At 39.9% G+C, this 17,199-nt stretch overlaps 1 protein-coding gene across 2 annotated transcripts in view; it reads right to left on the bottom strand.

Moving 5' to 3' along the window:
• MAP3K5 (mitogen-activated protein kinase kinase kinase 5) overlaps positions 1-17,199 on the bottom strand; it is a 120,140-nt gene that overhangs the window by 46,936 nt on the left and 56,005 nt on the right. For both annotated transcript variants that reach the window (XM_060753435.2, XM_060753434.2), the window contains exons 8-9: positions 11,694-11,806; positions 9,252-9,411 (exon numbers count right to left, since the gene is read on the bottom strand). In XM_060753435.2, coding sequence (XP_060609418.2) covers positions 9,252-9,411; positions 11,694-11,806 — 273 coding nt within the window. The remainder of the gene's footprint in view (positions 1-9,251; positions 9,412-11,693; positions 11,807-17,199) is intronic.

Raw genomic sequence — 17,199 nt, 5'->3', positions numbered from 1 at the left:
TCTAATTGGATCTTGACAGGAAGGGATTCCACAAATGGGGAGCCACCAAAAAGAAGCCTCTCACCCATATCACCCACAACGTATCACTCCCCTGGCAGGACACAGAGGAGACCCATCCCAACAAATATAAGCCTGGGGGCAGGCATATAAGGAGAGACTTTGAGCAGGAAACCCCAAGCCGTTAAGGACTTTGAATGTCAGCAGCAGAATCTTGAATTCAGACCAGAAGCAAATGACAACTATAGCAGCTCCATTAACACCAGAATTATGCATTTTCTATATAGTATGTTTCAGACACCAATCCTGCTGCTGCATTTTGCACAAGGTTTGACTTCCAAGTCATATGAAAGGCTGTACTGCATAAGTTTCTAATCAGGAAGTTACCAGTGTTGATTATGTGGTTAATGTATTCCTGTTCTGAAAAGACCATAGTACAAACTGGTGTCAAGCATTCTGAGTCACAAAGTCCACTTGGATCTTGAGTGAGAGAGACAGGTCTAGGAACGCTCCAAGGCCATGCACCTGCTCCTTCAGAGGAAGGTGTGCCATGCCATCCAAAGCAGAGTGTTCACCCAACTCTCAGACATGAGAACTATCAATCCAGAAAACCTCCTTTAGCCCCATTTATTTGCACTCAATCAGCCCGGTACGGCATCCAGACATTGACCAGCATCTGTGCATGCTAATTATAATAAGACAGTTAGCTAAGGGTCATTAACAAACTGATGGCATTCCCAGCTCTGCTAATGGGTTTACATGGATACTAAAAAGCATGAGAGACAAGATGGAATCCAATGGCTACCAATGGCTTAATGGGAATGGATCTAAAAAGGTACCTTCAATTTTACACCCTGGAACTGTTTTCAATAGGAGAGGAACCACTATAATACATTGTACTACATCCCCATCTGGCAAAGTTGATACTATGATCAATGGTGTCCCATGTTTCTGAGTGATTCAAAAAGATTAGCACGGTAGCAATCCTCCTGTCCTCCACCTGTCATATGTCAGAAAAAACTAAGGCTGCTCCAGTGCCATGCCCTGGCTTGAAACCAAATGTAATGTAACATGATCACAACAACAGCAAAGATCAGATGAGGCAACAGTCCAGTTGTTGTGGTTATGTTACCCAACAGGAAAGACCAGGTCAAAGGTATGTCTTGCCATACCTCAGAGCAAGACACCTCAGATTTAAAGCACCTCTATACCATCTTTCCTTTATCTGGCCTGTCTTGCCCACACTGCCATATCTCCCTTTATGTGAATTTATCCTGATGGAGCATACCTTCAAATTAAGAAAGAAAAAACCCCAAACCAAGTATGATTTACACATTACTGGGTTACATTTGTGTCTTCACTGCTATTTCCACAGCATGTGTAACTTGGAACATAGATGGTTTTCAGGAGTCATACAACACAGAGTTAGATGACATACGGTTGTCCAGATAGTAGCTCTAGTTCTCACCAACCCTTGCCAGCATAGCCAATGGTAAGGGATGGTGAGAGTCCAAGTAAGTCTGCATTCTTTGTTGAATCACCTCTATTGTTCATTATCATTTGGCATGGCATGTCCAAAACCTTTGGAATCTCTCGCTGAAGGAATCATTGACTGTGATCTTCTGAAAAACCATCTGTACAAGACTTTGTAGAACCACTACTAATCTACATCAGAGTGGACAGACTCTACTCCTAAATGTCAGCCTCGCAAAAATAAATAAATAAAACAAAAACTAAACTTATTTACTGTAAAAGAACATTTGAAGAGAAAAACAGAGAGACAGCTGGAAAATCAGTTTGGTTGATATTTCAGTGTTAGTTGAACAACTAAATTTTCCAGACTTAAAGAGGAATTGAAAGATTGAAATGTAGTTAGTTCACCATATTCATGCATTTCTGAGGTTTGCAATGTAGCTCAAAAAAAGTAAAGTTGCATGTTTGAAACCATGAAGACATAAAATATTCATATTTGAAATCACATGAAGAACATTCATATATTTTGAAAAGAAACACAACAAAGCTTTGCGAAGTTGAAAAATATGCTTGCAATCGTTCTTAAAAGAATATGCACATTTTAATGTTTATATATACCCACGCGCACAAAACACAAAATCCACACAGAACAAAGATTTCTTTCACTGTTAAGTTAGAAAAAAATGACAAATTGATTAAAATCAACTGTCGGTTTTGTTCAACCCTCCAGTAGGTTTGTGTGAATGAATTTGCATATTTCCTTCCTCTAACAACCACAACTTCCTGAGTACCAGGAACTTTGTCCTTAATTATTAGCATATATTTGTCAGCTTAAACAACCAATATTTTGCATGTAGCTCTAGCTGAAGGGCAAGCCCAGTGTGCAACACTGTAGTGGATGAAACAACAGACTGGATTGCTTATGTTTCCCCCCCCCCCCCCCCCGAGAGCCCTTTTATCAATATATTGGATTCTTTAAAAATTGTTTCTATAAGGTTTAGGAATGCAAATTAACTGTTTGCACTTTAATGGTCATCAATGAGGTGCTCTAGACCCTCTCTCAAGTACAGACTCAATGTACAGACTCTGGGTGAGTATAGGTACATGCGCTATGTACTGAAATGAAGGCCAAAGCGCTATCCCTAATCATAGCTAAGGCAAGCCCAATGAAGCAATTGCATCAACACTTATGTACATTCCAACAGCAGGGAAATTCCTCTTCTACACAATCGTTAAAAGTATCCCAGTATAAGGCAACTGAGTACCCCATCTTTAGAAATCCAAAATATTCCAAAATTCAAAATTGTCCATATTTTGAGACTGGGATGGTGACAAGTTTGCTTTCTGGTGGTTCAAGGTACACAAACCTTGTCCTATGGACATTAAAATACTTTGTATAAAACACTTTGTATAAAAGGCTACGTGTACAAGATGTATATAAAACATAGATCTAAAAAAAAAAATCCCAAATCTGGTCAGAAGCATTTTGAATCAATTTAAACTATATCATCAATGCAAATAATTCAGGAGCTACATAACTGAGTGAAGCAAAAAAATGACCATTGTGGCATCGAATTGTGCCAGTTGTAAGTTGCCTTAAGTCACCTCCGGGCTGAGAAAGGCAGAATAGAAATGCCATAAAATAAATAAATGAAAGAATGCCTTGATCCAAGTTTCATTTTAGCTATGTGATTCAGTGGCTCGCTACAGTTAGTCCCCAAGTTATAGATCTACATTTCATAATTAAGAATTTGGATGAGAAAACAGAAAGTGAGAGATGTCTACCTCCAGGGAGAGAAATTCACTCATAGAAAAGTTATCATGGGGAAAAGGTGTCTCCACTGAAATGTTATCACCAATGCTTGTTTCCCCATTAAGCCATTTTTTTCCAAAATTCAATCACAGGGACAGAAAGTGAGTGAAATCTTTTGAACAAGCACACAAACAGCAAAACAAACACCACAGGGAAGTTAATCCTTCCCTGTGCTTTAAATATGCTTTAAACATGCATATATGTGTGTGTGTGTGTGTGTATGTATGTGTAGGTAGGTAGGTAGATGTGTAAAATTATAGTGCAAAATTATAAAGTGTGAAAAATGAAATGCTTTAAGAACTCAGGTGTCATTGAACAAAGTTGCTATGCTATGCACATTTATATGGATGGAAGTGTGCATAGATACCAAAGGGTTGAATTTTCATTTCTACATACTTTCATGCAAGCACTGAAAAAATGTAAGGAAAAACATTGCTTCACTTGTATCTCTGCTCTTTCTATTTTCATGTTAGTTCTTATTTAGTAACCTGTTATGTTCTCCGATGTCAGCAAGCTCCAAACCAGGCATTTGCCAGGTCTCCTTAGCCAGAAAGGTCCCGCCATCCTAGCAATGCTACCATTCCAACTTTGTAGAAAGGAGCCAAACTGATAAAATGCAGCTACAGATCACTTTTAGGCTGCATACGTTGTCTATTCGTGGGCTAGCTGTGGCTCCCATAACTGATGTCCTCCCAAATCAGGAGTCAGCAGTACCTCTAAACCAAGTTACAACCCCTTCCTTCCACAATTTGATCTGAAATCAACTGACAGCATTGCAGTTGCCTAGCAACTACATTTTGCAATTGCACTCTTCCTCATCTATGAACTGAACAAACAGTGTAATTTTTGTAAGACTGGATATTCTATGAATAACAACTGTTGCAAACTTGCTGTGTCGTTTTCTGCAATTGCATCTTTTAAAAAATAAATGTTTCTGGTCAGACATGAACATAACATCAAGATGTGTCTGTTGTTGAGCAGAGAAAGAAACGACTTATTGCACCTTTCATTGCCATTTTAGATAAAGGTAAAGGTTTCCCTCTGACATTAAGTCCAGTCGTGTCTGACTCTGGGGGTTGGTGCTCATCTCCATTTCTAAGCTGAAGAGTCACCGTTGTCCATAGACACCTCCAAGGTCATGTGGCCAGCATGACTACATGGAGCACCATTACCTTTCCGCCGGAGCGGTACCTATTGATCTACTCACTTTTGCATGTTTTTGAACTGCTAGGTTGGCAGAAGCTGGGGCTGACAGCGGGAGCTCACCCTGCTCCCCAGATTTGAACCTGCGACCTTTCGGTCAACAAGTTCAGCAGCTCAGTGCTTTAACCCACTGCGCCACCAGGGGCTCCTGCCATTTTATAAAGCGAAAATAAGAATAAATTCAGATAAAAGAATGCAAGAATCTGGAAAATTAATGTGGTAACATTATTGATATTAGGACAAAGCAATTGCTGCATATTGCATCTATCTCAAAAATGTTTACAAAGCCTGATGCTACATTTAACAAAGCCTCTGACTAAAAAGCTTTTTAACAGAGCTTTTCTTTCTTATTTTCTATTTCCTGAAGGCTTTTTTTGTTGCAGTATTGGCATTGAGAAGATGGTGAAGGAAGGCTGGAGTTTCACAGATATTCAGCATCTGTTCGTAGCAGTGCCTCCACAGTAAACTTGGGAAAGAATGAGATTCTGCTGTAGCTGTCCTATTTTAGTTGTGAAGTCAGGTAAATAGCAGTTTTCCCCAGAATCTCTTACTCAGACTGTGGAAACATTACAATTGAGAGAAAATGGGAAAGTGCACATGAGCTCTTTCTAGCATGTTAAAAAAAGGAGACTTATTAGTATACTGATCAAAATGGAAACCATTACAAAAGTGGAGACTGGTGAAAGAACTGTCCTTGGATATATTTCAAAAGAAATTTTGACGTTTATTTAATAAAAGTTTACTTAAACAATCCTTACCTGACCTGGTTGTTTTATTACACACGAGCATATTGTAAGCTTTGAACAAAACCTTTGCTGAAATATGTTGAACTATTTTTTTGTGAGTGATAAAGGAATCGATCCCTATTCTCCCCTTTATCATTTTAGCCTCAGGTACCAATTTTCCATTAAAAACACAACGTCTAGAAACACATCTGCTTTGTTAACTGAGGTATATGTGTGTATATAGAAACTTGTTTTTAAGGAAGCCATTCTGAAGCTTTCTAAAGAACAGGGAGTATCAGCTACTTCAAGAGACTACTCTGGATTTCAGCCAGCCTACTCTGAAAGTATTCTACATAAGAGATGACATGGAGGCAGACCTTGTGCAAAATGAAGCAGCAGGACTGATGTCTGGAGTGTACTATATAGAAAATGCATAATGCTGATGTTAATGGAGCTGCAACAGTTGTCATTTGCTTCTGGTCTGAATTCAAGATTCTGCTGCTGACATTCAAAGTCCTTAATGGCTTGGGGTTTCCTGCTCAAACTCTCTCTCTATATGCCTGTCCCCAGGCTTATATCTCCAAGGGTTAGGGTTAGGGTCCAAGACTGGGAATAACCTATATTTATTATTTATTTAAAACATTTATATTCTGCCCTTCTCACCCCAAAGGAGACTCAGGGTAAAGCACAACATACAAATGGCAAACATTCAATGCTGGGGCATGAATTCATTATATTCATTAAACATTAAAAACATTCGTCTTAACATTAAAATACACCGTTTAAAACAGTCTTGATCATCTGCATGTAATCTAATTGGCCTGGTAAGGTTTCCTATCACTGCTTATTGCACTGTCCCAAAAGCTTGGTCCCACAGCCAAGTTTTTACCATCCTTCTGAAGGACAGGAGGGAGGCAGCCGATCTGATCTCACCAGGAAGGGAGTGCCATACTCGGGGGGGGGGGGGGGAATCCCCACCAATCGCACCTGTGACACTGGTGGGATGGAGAGCAGGGCCTCCTCGGAGGATCTTAATCTCCGCAATGGCTCATAGGGGGAGATGTGTTTGGACAAGTAAATTGGGCCCGGGCCATTTAAGGCTTTATAGGTCAAAGCCAGTACTTTGAATTGTGCCCTGCAGCAAACTGGCAGCCAGTGGAGCTGGCGCAACATGGGAGTTGTATGCTCCCTGTATGCCGCCCCAGTTATTAACCTGGCTGCCTCTTGTTGGACTATTTGTAGCTTCCAAACAGTCTTCAAAGACAACTCCGCATAGAGTGCATTGCAGTAATCTATCCTGGATGTAATGAGAGCATGGACCATCGTGGCCAAGTCTGGCTTCCCAAGGTACGGGTGCAGCTGGTGCACAAGTTTTTCTTGTGACAAAGCTCTCCTGGCCATGGCCGTAACCTGGGATTCCAGGCTCAGTGATGAGTCCAGGATAACTCTCAAGCTGCAAACCTGTCCCTTCAAGGGGAGTGTAACCCCGTCCAGCACAGGCTGTAACCCTATACCCCGCTCAGCCTTGCGACTGACCAGAAGGACCTCTATCTTATCTGGATTCAACTTCAATTTGCTCTATACTTAAGACACAATTCAGTTCCAGATAAAATAGCAAAGCAGTTTATTGAAGAATATATATATAACGCAATCTAGCAAAATAGTGTAAAAATCAATGTCCAAAAAACAGGAATAATCCTCAGAGTTTAAAGTACATAAAATGCATTAAAAACCAGGAATACAAAAGGAGGTAAAGTCCAAACATTCAACACAAGAACAGATCGTAGAAATATGAAACATGAAACATGCAATCAGGAAGCGTGAACACAAGGAAATCTGGAATTAAACATCCCGTGGAAGACTTGAATTGGCTCCAACATCAATATTGTCTGGACTGAGGAAATACTCTGCTGGCCTTTCTAATATAGACAGAAAACTCAACGTTGCCCTTCCAAAACTGATAAAGGCTTCTTTGTCAATGAGTGAGCTGATCTTCGCACTGCTTTGTGAGATATCCTATGCTGACGGAACATTGATCTTCTATCTTACTGCTGCTCATTAGTTCATCCGTCTGGAGTAATATCTTCCTCCCTTGCATCTTCCTCCCCTGAGCTCACTTCTGCCTCTGACCTTGCATCTCCAGAGAACTGCCTTCCTCGGACAGAATACTCTCATTGTCAGAGCTTAAACTCTCCTGATTCTCTTGCTGATCTGCAGGCCCAGAATCCCCACTGTCATCATCAGGCTGCCTAACAGGCTTAGAATCCCCAGTGAGATCAAGTACAGGCACAATCAAAGGCTGGACTACAACAAATCCAGAAAATCCATTTGTTTGATGACATGCTGTCCTTCCATAAATATTCATAGCCCAAACCTAAGTACAGTATGCTGTAGTGGCGAAAGAGTAAGACAAGGATAACTGAGGGCCTCACCCTAACATAGTTCACATGTATATAAAATGAGGACCAGGAAAACCATATAATCTGATTTAAGTTTCTTGAAGGATACATCTCATTTTGATGTATCCTGGCACCCAAAAAGAACATGCAATGCAATATGACAGATCCCAGTTTAGGTCAACACAACTAGTGCTGTGTTTAGACATCACAGACACAGAGCACTAAGCAGGTACCTGGGCATGAGAGACAGATAGTACAATCAATAAACACATTATCTCAATTAGCCACTATTATAGGTATGATTTTCCCCTGCATTCTATAGGACCAGTAGGAGAGCAACAGGATACAAACAGGGTACAGGGTACAAACAGGATACAAAAACTGTTCACTCATTTTCCACCACACTATCCTGGCAATTTCCTACCCAATACGCTGTCTTAATTAGGTTTTCAGCCAAGGATTATCAGCATCAATCACATTTTCTTGGCATTTCTACTTGCACTCCAGCTTCCTTGCATTTTTAAGGAAAATGACTCCTGGAGAAGCACAGCTATCATAGCTATTATTACATTTTTAAGAAAAATGACTCCCTGAAAAGCACAGCTATTACATACCATAGATTTCACTATCTATTGCTCTCATCTTATTCTGATTCCTTCTCTGATATTGGCTTACTATCCAGATCTAAAAGTCCTAGTTTTGGCACCCAGGATTGCCTCTTTTTTTCAAGCAAGAACAAGAGTTTTCTACAGATTCTACCTACTATTCTTAAAGTCCAAGAAAAAGACGATATCCAAAGAAATGTATCTCTTAAACCCTAACTGATTTTAAATAGGACTCTGTCCTACAAATTAATGCCTCCCACTCACAACCCTCTTTTTTATGATGTATTATTTTTGTGCATTTAGAGAAAGACCACTCCTTTCTTTAAATACTGTGGTCAAAGCCAAAGTCCATTATTTCGGGCTTTTAGCTATAATCTAGTGGAAAAAGATGACAGCCAGGCTTCCTGTTAAAGTTTGGTCCTCCCTGTCTCTTCACTAGCTTTGGAGCCTATTTTTAGACTGCGAAATTCCTTCAAAAGAGTTTGTGAAAACACAAAACAAAGCCATGAGTCTTCGTAAAAATCATCTGGGCACTCAAAAGCTTCCTAACAAAAGGAACTTTTGTTAATTTGCCCAAGTGTTGTTCAGTTTTCTTTTTTTAAATGCTAAGATCATAACAATAGTGGTGGGCAAAGTGCAGCCCCAAAGGCCAAATACAATCCCAACCTTCCACCTTTGTCCACGCTCCTAACCCACATGTTTCTGGCATTTTTTGCACCCAAACTATGGGAAAAGACCCTCAACATGCAGGAAATACACATATAATCTCCCTGACTCACCTGCACAAACAACTTAAAACCCTGAACTATGTTTAATACTTCCATTTTCCTTTTGTGGTCCCTCTCAAAATGGGAAGAGGAAGAGGCCACTTTCTGTTGCCATTTAGAGAGGGAATGCAGAGAGGAAAATGGGATTTGGAGAAAATTGGTCCTCTTATAGTTGACCACTTCTGCAATGTTGTATACATACAATTATCTACATATTTACAGTCATTTCATGAAATATACATTGATGGTATGAGAATGTGGTGCTTTACCATGCTGGTGTCTTCAATTTGAACAGTTTTTCAGAAGCCTGGATCACTCTTGTATGGTCATTTGCTAGGACACTGGCTCCCAGAAAGAAGCCCACTTCCCAGTAACTCTGTAATTTCTCCAAGTTTCCCTTTTTCCCAAGGAGGCTGCTTATCTTTACTCCTAAAGAAACAAGACAGAAAGGAAAAAAGTGCATTGGATGACAGCTGCTTCATGTTGATGCACACTTAAGCCTGACTTAAATTAGTACATCTTAAGCTTTTTCCAACTGACAAATGGTTTTCTTCTCTCCCCACGCCCTTATCCCCTGCTACAATGCTTATTTAAAAACCAGTCTCTTATAATATTTGGATGCCAGGGAATAAAAATTAATATTTAACGTTGCTTGATTCTGGATCACTACTACTGGCAAACAAGATGAAGAGGACAGCACTAATCTTGCCACCTAGAATTCTGAGTGTCATTTATATGAACTGAAATATTCTGTGGTCTGCTTAAACCCACCAGTGTCAAAACATAACTCAGCCCCAACAGAAACCGCTTGTCAGGGAATTGTGAATTTTTAATCCTGATCAATTAATTGAGCTCCCACTGTTAGCCCCAGCTTTTGCCAACCTAGCAATTCAAAAACATGCAAATGTGAGTAGATCAATAAGTACCACTCTAGTGGGAAGGTAACAGCACTCCGTGCAGTCATGTTGGCCACATGATCTTGGAGGTGTCTACGGACAACGCCAGCTCTTCAACTTAGAAATGGAGATGAGCACCACCCCCCATAGTTGGACACAACTAGACTTAATGTCAAGGAGAAACCTTTACCTTTATCTTTAGAACAAATCCACTGAAATCAATGGGGAATAAGTGTATTGTGGCTAACCTGTCCCATTGATGGATCCACTGACTAAATTTGTACAAAGTCTCATTTTCGTCCTCAGGTTCAGAAATATATGAGGAATCTTATCAAAACTGGTAATAATTGTAACATACCCTACAAAGAACTGTCCAGTTACTACTACAGAATAACCATTTATTTCACCAACTCTTCAGAGGGAAAACCATAAAAATGAGTGGTGATGTAACAAACTATCCATATAAAAATGGCCATTCTAGTTTCTGTAGACGTCTGTAGACTAGAGCAAAAATTTGCAATTGTGAGCCTTTCAGCCTGAAATATATAACATAGGTATAAAAATCAAACATTTACTGATAACTAATCAGCATTGGCAAAGCTTGCTAAACTGGCTGATTTTCCTTTTTATGAAGGAAAGGGATATTCTGCAGAGTCCACCATAAACAGATTAATGTAAATGTCTAAAACAGCCACTAGGTGGAATTCAGAAAACTTTTACTAAATTTGGTAAATTTAATCAATTTTTTCAGGACCCCAACATTGAGTTAAGGGGACCCCATTTGGAGTCAGGACCCACAGTTTAAGAAGCAGTGGCCTAGAGCACATTAAAAATATAGAAAACAGTTCTACTAGTTTCTCTAGAGCAGGTGTCCCCAAACTAAGGTCCACGGGCCAGATGTGACCCTCTGAGGTCATTTACCCAGCCCCTGCCCTAAACTTTTGACTTACGCTGAAAAAACGTGAATGCACACAGCAACGAATTCCTTGATTATCTCATCAGTCAAAAGCAGGCCCACACTTTCCACTGAAATACTGATAAGCTGATGTTCCTCATTTTGAATACTACATTGTTCATTCATGCTTTTTTGCATTACAAATAAGATATGTGGAGTGTGCATAGGAATTCGTTCATGTTTTTTCAAACAATAGTCCAGCCCCTCAACAGTCTCAGGGACTGTGAACTGGCCCTCTGTTTAAAAGGTTTAAGGATCCTTAGTGTAGAGTTCCTTTAGTCCTCCAAGTATTTTGGACTTCAGCTCCCACAATTCCTAACAGACGGTAAGCTGGATGGGATTCCTGGAAGTTGAAGTCCAAAACAACTGGAGCACAAAAGTTTGGGAGCCAATGATCTAGAATCCTTTACACAAAGTACAAGTTACATTTGAGATAAATAAATATTTTACAAAAAGTAACTGTAACTACTGATTTGTCACAGGTTGCTGATAAATAGTGGCATGCAAGACCTCACAAGGCCAAAGATGAGCCTTGGTGACTCAAATATAAGAATTGTTCATATAATGAGAACCACCCCATTTATAATTCAACACAATGTTATTGTGAGTCCTCTTTTGTTTATCATCTCTTTCAAAGAAATTTAACCCTGAAAACTGACCTCACAGTCATGATGATTGCAACTGGTAGGAACAAAGTAGTTGCTAAAGGAATACCTTTTTAATGGAAAGGGTAATTGAAGTGCCAAGTTACTAACAAAAAACTCTGACTACTTTTGCCAGATTGTTTCCTGTAAAACAGAAGGTGCTGAAAATGCTGTCATTGGACTTGATTTGTCTGTGCATCAACAGGCTATAATTACCAACTTTCCGTAGCTCAAAAGAGGTATCAAACTGGTGTCCAGCGGCCAAGAGAAGCACTGCATAATTAATTCCTGACTGTAACGTTGGTTCTGACTCAAATGCCTTCTTGAACCTAGAAGAACAAACAAGTTTATATTTTAAAAAATAAGGCAGCTTTTCAAAGGAGCAATTATGTCTTTTTTTGGAAACCTTAATGCTGATCATCTGTTTGCTTAACTTGACCCGCTAATTCTCACACAAAATATCGTGCTGTTTTCTATCCAGGCAGCTGGGTTATTTTAGGAGGCCAACATTTACAGCAGCCACCTACCATTTCCTTCAGAATCTCATGCATTCATGCAATTGTGAAAAATATCCAGCTTGTTAACAGCATCACTATGAAAACATATAATACATGTTTTTGGTAACATAACCATTGCAGTTTCTTTCCTTTTTTACGTTTATATAAAAATTAAGGCACACATATCAACACTCTGCTGGCTTCAGCCTAGTTTACAAATTTTAATTTAAAAGCTGCTTAATGATATTCTGTGATCTTGTAAATGCCTGGAAATTGATGAAAACATACCTGTGGCACTGGGTCCCATGCAATCCTGGAGGCTAAGCAAGGTCATGTCTGGCTAGTATATGGATGGGAGATTTCCCAGAAATCATAGACTCAATGACTTCCAAGCCTATGAGACCACAAGTGCCATCCTGCCCAACTCCTTGAAATGCAGGAATGCACAAATGGCAGGTGATGTAAGATGTATTTCAGAGGAAAGCAATGGCCAAACACTGCCAAATATTTATTGCCTAAGAAAACTCTGTGAAATTCATCGGGTTGCTGTAAGTTGACAGGCAACTTGAAGGCAGACATATACACAATTTATTTTATTGTGGGTTTTTCGTGGCACTGAATGTTTGTCTTTTATGTTGTGAGTCGCCCTGAGTCCCCACGGGGAGATGGGATAGGATATAAATAAAGTTTTACTTACTTACTTACTTACTTACTTACACAAGAGGTAACTATAAGGTATAAAAGTAGGCAAGAGTAGAGATGAGGAAGACATTATCCTGGTTTATATTTTAATTGAATTTAATTTGCATTTCCCAACCTAACATGCAAATAGGAATGTAATTTGATTTGTATATGTCGTTGAATGTTATGATGAAGTTCTGTAATCAAAGAATGATTTGGTGTTTTGATATTTTATTTCAAATGTAGTTATGTGGGTGTTCTCCCATTTTATCTTTTATTTTTATTGTGTTGTACAGGAAACAATAAAAACATGAACAAGGATGTTCAAACTTAACAACATGTTCATTAAAAATCTTTCCTTCCCTCATTAACAAATGCTACATGTGATGGGTATCGAATCCTTCACTCCTGTATATGTCTAGGCATTTTCATTACTGTAATAGAAATGAGGCAGTTATAGGACCAGGCTGTGGCGCAGCTAGTTAGTAATCAGCTGCATTAAATCATTACTGACTGAGAGGTCATGAGTTTGAAGCCAGCCCGGGTTGGAGTGAGCTCCCGACCATTAATAGTCTAGCTTGCTGTCGACCTATGCAGCCCGAAAGACAGTTGTATCTGTCAAGTAGGAAACGTAGGTATCGCTTTATTCAGGGAGGGTAGTTTAACTATTTATGACACCATAAAACCTTCCAGCAGCATGCGTAAGATTGAGAAAGTACTCCATCAAATACTCGGTGTCACAAGTGGATGGTGAAGCAGCAGCTCCCACTGTGGCCAGAATCACACATAGCCTCATGAAGCCAGAAAGCTGGAATATTAAATTGCCTCTGTGTCTGAATGTTTGCCATGTATATGTGTACTGTAATCCACCCTGAGTCCCCTGCGGGGACTGAATGTTTGCCATGTATATGTGTACTGTAATCCACCCTGAGTCCCCTGCGGGGTGGCAAGAGTGGAATATAAATACTGTAAATAAGAATAAATAAATACATTATTTCTTATGTTGAGTGTAGACTAAATTTTGTTGCTGGGATCTATATGAAGCAGAATCCCTTCCATGGATGGGAGACAATTAGATCCACTGGGTGTTTCTTTCCACTAAGAAGGAGGGAGGCATTTTGTGTTTGTTTCTCCCTTTCCTCATACTGTCTCTCACTTCAATGGAAGATATCAATTGGTTACAACCCTGGGTTTTTAGTAGCATTTGGATATTTGAAATTCTCCGGGTATTCAAATATACTGTATTGGTATGCTACTAGTTTTAATTCTAGTAGTTCTGCTAAACAGAAAGTAAAACAGCCACAGCAAATACCTATGTTGTTCCAGCAAAAGAAAGCAATGGAGTGATTGAGGTGGGGCGGGGGGGGGGGGGGGGCATGTATGTATTCAATAGCATTTGCTTCCCTCCTGTCCTGATTGTCTATGCTTTTACATCATTCAAAAGAAATTTAGTGTAAGCAGACAATGACAGAGTAAGTCTGTGGAAAACAGAAATTTTGTTTATATGGGGGGAAAATACCACACTGTGCACATGGCCATGATTCTCCACTTGAACCTTGTCTACATACTACAAAACAAGGTTAAAGGTGACTGTGTATTACATTCCCTGTGCTCCTCCAACCTTTGCTCTCTTTGATGTGAAAGCTACTTTGAAATGAGGGACAGAAAGGGGAAAATGTGGCTTGATAACATTAGGCAAACAGTAGGGAATGAAATAGGAACAAAACCTATCACAATCTTAGCATTTTGAATAGGCACAATTAACACTTCTTGAGCCCTTTCTATTACCTAGGGTGGAATTTGCACTGTTTTCCTGCTACGGTCACCATCCGTTTCATCACACAAAATGCAAAATAGTGATATTAGGAACTCTATTGTTTTTGCTCATCATTTTTACTTAGAGGCACTGGGAGCGTTTTGTGTCTTCTAAAACAATATCATGCTGCAGAAGCAAATCTTGGCTGGATGCCTGGTATGCTGCGAAAAGGAACAGATAGCTGTCCCAAAGAACCATTCCAGCTTTGCCAGGTTTAGACAGTTGGCAACATATGGTTCTGTGCAGAGGATTCTCTATACTAATGCCAGCTACCAAAAGTAATGTGAAGTGAAACACGTTAATGCTTAGCCAGCCAGAATAAGGTGAAGACTGAGTTACTCTTGCTTGTTTTGACTGCCATGGGGAGCTACCAACATCATCCAGCACTTCCAGAAGCACCTTAGGGTGAAAGGAGATATTGCCCAATTGCGGTATTATGAACAGAAAGCTCCTATCCATGTCTGCAGAAGACAACTGGAATGCACAATTGAGAATGACTGAAATCCTGTGGCTGGAAGCTCTTTGAGCCATAGTAGCTTCAAATTTAATGGTAGTTTCATCTTTTTATTTGTTACAAGACTGTTTTATAAAGCTTCTTCTAGACTACTCAAGATTCTGATGGCTGCAGGATGGGTAGGTGAGTGTGAGTGCGCAGCAATGTAGGGATAGAATTTTTTTGTTTATTTTGTTTTGATCCCTTATATAACATTATTACATAGAAAAAAATACTTTATTCCCATAGTCAAAAGGCTAAATAAAGCATCCAGAAGAGAAAAGTGGGAACTCAGGCCCAACATTATATAATTGCCTTTATTTCTGCGGTTTGGAAATCTGTTGACAAACCTGCATACAAAGCACAAGCAGATTTTGGGCCTTCCCACTCAGGGAAGAATCATAATTGGGGGGGGGGGGGGGTCATGCACAAAGTCCCAAGCAGAGCTACAATTGCTTTGGTTTGCCAAACTGGTACTGCTGAGCAGCCATGGCCAAAAAACAGACACCTCCCCCCACTCTCCCTAATTTCTGCCAGTACCATGCTATTATCTCTTCAGCTACTCTGAGAGTGTACAACACTGTGGATACCTGGATACTGAAGAAGACAGATATCTAACCAAGGAAGAGGGGAGCTTCTGTCCCTGTTTTATGAGAACTTGTTCTGTTGAATGGCACATCATTGGCAGCCGGGGGGAGGAGGGAGCTGCTACTATCCAGGAAAGGGCAATGTAAGTGGATATTGTCATTCCTTTTCATATCACTACTAACTGGACAGACAGAGTGACTAGGAGCACCAACCTTCTCTACCAGTAAGGAGATGGCACTAGGCAAGAAGGAGCTGCTGAGCGGCACATCAAACCTAGGATGGTGCAGTGATTTGAACATTGGACTACTAGTTTGGAAACCAGGGTTCAACTCTCTGCTCTGTCTTGGAGACCCACTAGGTGAATTTGGGCAAGTCACATTCTTTTAACATTAGAGGAAGGCAAAGTCCACCATCCTTTAAACAAATCCTGCCAAGAAAACCCTGTGACAGGATCGATTAGGGTTGCCATAAGTTGGAAATGACTTGAGGGTGAACAAGAACAAGCAGCAACCATTTCAATGAGGAGCAAAATAAGAGGTAAAAATGCAAGTATAGTTCCAGTCATGGATTTAAATATTAAGCAAACTATATAAATGTATCCAAAGTTTTGGCCAATGCAGTTCTTTCTCATTTAAAGGACATTTAAATATTCTGCTAGTCATTTGACTTAATCATTTACTCTTTTTAGACTCTAACAACCATCCTCCTTTGCCCATTCCTTCCTCTCTACCATAGGCTACTTCCACGGTAATGCTCACTTCACGAATGTCATTTCTTCATCTTAAAAGCTGGCACTGGAAGAATCCCCTTCACAGCCAGCTTAGGACCAACACTCAGACTCGCTCCTGGGTTGCTGGCAAAGCTCCTGATTTACACAGTTAGCATGGCAGCAACAATATGTCTGAGAAATATCTGGCAGCTAATAATTAACTTGTCACTTTTGTGTTGGTATTAATAGAGATCTTATCATACTCGCCAAATTCACTCAGCTTGGAAACCAGCAGATCATGAGAAAAGACAGGAACAAAAGGCACATGGACTCAGCAGAAGGCATTAAAATATTAAAACCCCTTATGGAGTGCTTTTGTGAGATAAATTGATCCATTGATTCCCTCAGTCCTGCCCTAAATTACTTATCTGAAGGTAACAGCAAAACAATAAGGAGCATGCTTATCACATTTGCAAGTGAAACCAAATGAGGAGAGATAGCTAATATTTCACAGGATAGGATGAGGACTCAGAATGTCCTTGACAAATTGGATAACTGGGCCAAAATGAGCTTCAGCAGGGATAAATGTAAAGTAATGAATCCAGGCAAGAAAAATGAAATACAACAAAGCATGGGTGATACCTAGTTTGAAAGCAGTACACGTGAAAAGTAAACATGAGTCAACGGTGTGACAAAAGTGCCAATGCTTTTCTGGCCTACATCAACACAATCACAGTGTCCTGATCAAGATAAAGTATTAGTACCACTCTATTCTGCTTTCGTCAAATCTCATTTAGAATATAGTTCTGGACATCACCGTTCAATGAGAATATTGACAAACTGGTACATATACAGAGAAGGGTGACCAAAATGACCAAAGGACTAGAAATCAAGACATATGAGGAATGACTTAGGGATCTGGATATATTTCGCTTGGA

This window comes from Anolis sagrei, chromosome 1 (assembly GCF_037176765.1).
Source record: "Anolis sagrei isolate rAnoSag1 chromosome 1, rAnoSag1.mat, whole genome shotgun sequence".
NCBI classification, from domain to species: domain Eukaryota; kingdom Metazoa; phylum Chordata; class Lepidosauria; order Squamata; family Dactyloidae; genus Anolis; species Anolis sagrei.
The sequence above is the reverse complement of the archived record's forward strand: the minus strand, read 5'-3'. Positions and strand labels throughout refer to the sequence as shown.